General features: G+C 44.2%; 1 protein-coding gene across 1 annotated transcript; it reads left to right on the top strand.

The window, feature by feature from the left end:
• Positions 1 to 1,549: 1,549 nt before the first annotated feature.
• Positions 1,550 to 2,467, top strand: LOC110565511 (succinate dehydrogenase [ubiquinone] iron-sulfur subunit, mitochondrial). The gene has a single exon (XM_021663199.2). It carries the CDS (start codon positions 1,550 to 1,552, stop codon positions 2,396 to 2,398), a length of 849 nt encoding a protein of 282 aa, XP_021518874.1. The 3' UTR covers positions 2,399 to 2,467.
• The last annotated feature ends 766 nt before the right edge of the window (positions 2,468 to 3,233 follow it).

Genomic DNA, 3,233 nt, shown 5'->3' with positions numbered 1-3,233 from the left:
AAAGAAGCAGGTAAAGTAAATGTACTATATTTCAGGTCCATGCAAACAATTTTCTATTGCCATGTTTACTATCCTATCAAAATAATCTCAGAAGACTCCATTTATAAGACTTCATTGGCATACAGTAAAAATTTCAATTTTTATCCTTTATGTTATAAGGATTCAGTAAACTTAGTGAAAAGGAGCAGCCCAATATTCTAGCCATCCTTGGTCCTTCCTTCGGCTTGAGTACATATCACTACAAAGAGTGAGCAAGCCATTTGCTTATTAGCTTCTCAATATCCAGGCTTGATAATGTTACTGCACTATTTACGAAATACTGAAGTACTCAGATGCACTTAAAACATTCTCAGTTTACATATTTTAATGCAAGCATCTGGACTATGCTTTTTAGTTGTCACCTTTGACCATACTCTTCCGACTGAGGTAGGCCCAGAACCCTTCAGCGTTGAGGCTAATTGAGTTTCAACCCATTTATTTAGAAATCAACTTTTAAATGGAATGTCAGGAGTACTTACAGATGTATTATCTTCCCAAACTATGCAGCCAGCATTATGAGGTCATCAGGAGGCACTTACACCCATTAACAACATGCAGTATTTCAGCACATCTGGCTCATTTAGCTCTTACACATTGACATTTAAGGATGGGATCCCTCTTAGATTTGTCAGTTTTGTTCTGCTAGGGTCGAGCAGGCAATGTTCCTATACCTAGTTCTGAGTCCTGAAGCCTGCTAGAGTTCAACCCTCTTCTCAGCATGATGGCATAAGAAGAAGACCACACACAACCACGCTGTGAGAGCATCCGTTCATACCCACACTGGGATTAGCATAGCAAAAGAAATCAAGGTAGCTTGGCATTATCTAAGCAATGAGAAATGGTTTGGGGGAAAGATTTAGACTGCAATTGCTGACTCAAGTAGCAAAGAGAAGTCTGGCAGGGGCTTAAGGGAGGTATTCTAGTTCTGATTGTCTGTGTGGTTGTTTAAGCAGCTTTGTGAGAATGTCATATATGAGTACTGTATTGACATTTTTTTCACCTTCCCCCTTCCAACTCTTCCCATAATTCCCTCTCAAATTCATGACCTCTTCTTTGTTACATATTTGTGTACACACCCACATGCGCGCGCACATGCACACACACACACACACACACACACACACACACTCCTTAGTCCATTTAGTGCTGTTCATTTGTGTATTTGTTGAAAGCTGACCAGTCGGAATTGCATAATCTATCTGGGAGTTCGTTTCTGGGGAAGACTGATTCTCTGACTTTTGGGAGTCATTAATTGCCTGTAGCTCTTCTTCTAGAGGTCGTTTTTGTGAGATTTCCCCCATCCACATTTTGATATCATCCGGTGCTAACACTGTACCAATCTTGTTTAGGCGACTACATTAAGATTTGTCATCTCTACTGGAGTCTCATTAAATATAAAAACCACACATCAGGCAGACTTCAGGGTGAGAAGCCCGCTTCCCACCGCGGTGTTTGACGGGATGCCGGGGGGGGGGGGGGTGTAGAGGGTGGCCTGACGTCAGGAGGCAAGATGGTGGTGGCGGTTGGGCTCTTCTTGAGACGCGGCTTCCCGGCTACCGCTCTCAGCAGAGTCAGCCTTCAGTTCCAGGCCTGCCGAGGGGCACTGACGGGAGCTGCTGCAGCTCCCCGAGTCAAACAATTTGCCATTTACCGATGGGATCCGGACAAGACTGGAGACAAACCCCGAATGCAGACTTACGAGGTTGATCTGAATAAGTGTGGACCTATGGTGTTGGATGCTTTAATCAAGATCAAGAATGAAATTGATTCCAGTCTGACTTTCCGAAGATCATGCAGAGAAGGGATCTGTGGCTCTTGTGCCATGAACATCAATGGAGGCAACACTCTAGCATGCACACGCAGGATCGACACGGACCTCGGCAAAGTGTCAAAAATTTACCCTCTTCCGCACATGTATGTGATCAAGGATCTAGTCCCTGATCTGAGTAACTTCTCTGCACAGTACAAATCCATCGAGCCTTATCTGAAGAAGAAGGACGAGTCTCAGGAGGGCAAGCAGCAGTATCTGCAGTCCATCGAGGACCGCAAGAAGCTGGATGGATTGTATGAATGTATCCTGTGCGCCTGCTGCAGCACCAGCTGCCCCAGCTACTGGTGGAGCGGAGACAAGTACCTGGGGCCTGCGGTTCTCATGCAGGCCTATCGCTGGATGGTCGACTCCAGAGACGACTTCACAGAGGAGCGCCTGGCCAAGCTGCAGGACCCCTTCTCTCTCTACCGCTGCCACACTATCATGAACTGTACGAAGACCTGCCCCAAGGGTCTGAACCCAGGGAAAGCGATTGCCGAAATCAAGAAGATGATGGCGACCTACAAGGAAAAGAGGGCGTTGGCTTAACCCTCTCCGTGCAGAATGTGGCTGTCAGTTCTGACTTGAGTCCCTTCAGGCTCCTCGATTCTCCATGAATACAGCATGTATAATAAACATTTTAAGAAATTTAAAACACACACACACACACACAAGTGTGGGTCCCATGCCCGTGGAGAGCTCTCCACACAAAAGAGACTCAGTGGTGCTTTTGTAGTCTTACTGTCTCATGAAACTTCATTTTAGTATTTTTTTTCACATATTGCTCTTTTGCTTGAATATTTTAGGTTTCAGTTTTATGGTTTTGTAGGGGCTGCCTGTGGGTTTGCTGGTTGATTTGTGGGTTTTTGGTTGGTTGGTTTTTAAAGAGAAAGAGAAAGGAAGGGCCACGGAGTTGAGTATGTAGGGATGTGGGAGAAGCTGAGAACTATCAGAAAACATTGTACGAAAACAACTTTTTCCAATCAAAAATATTTCATGGGCCCTGTTCCCCTGTCATATACTATCTTCCCTCAGATATCTTGGTCTTCTGGCTTTTGTGCAACCTCCCTGAGACTTAGAGTTTGTGTTGTAAGTTTTTCTATTGGGGATGAAAACCCCACATTATGTCCTCTATGACCACCTACAGGTTTTTTGTTGTTGTTGTTGTTGTCGTCGTTATCATTGTTGTTGTTTTCCTGTAATGGTCTCCACCTGCTCCAGAAAAAAAAAAAAAAGCTTCTTGGATGAGGTAAGCTATATTTATTTGTGGACATAAGAATGGATATTTAAAATGCAGTTGGAAGTTATACTGGTTTTAGAAAGTGGCAGTAGTAGTTCTATTCTATTCTAGAACCCATAACCTCCAGTAGCTATGGGTACTTAG

Source organism: Meriones unguiculatus, chromosome 10 (assembly GCF_030254825.1).
Source record: "Meriones unguiculatus strain TT.TT164.6M chromosome 10, Bangor_MerUng_6.1, whole genome shotgun sequence".
Lineage (NCBI taxonomy): Eukaryota > Metazoa > Chordata > Mammalia > Rodentia > Muridae > Meriones > Meriones unguiculatus.
This window is presented reverse-complemented; position numbering and strand designations above follow the sequence as displayed.

Coding starts and splice junctions, on each gene's coding strand:
- LOC110565511 (XM_021663199.2), top strand. CDS start 1,550: ATGGTGGTGGCGGTTGGGCTCTTCTTGAGACGCGGCTTCCCGGCTACC.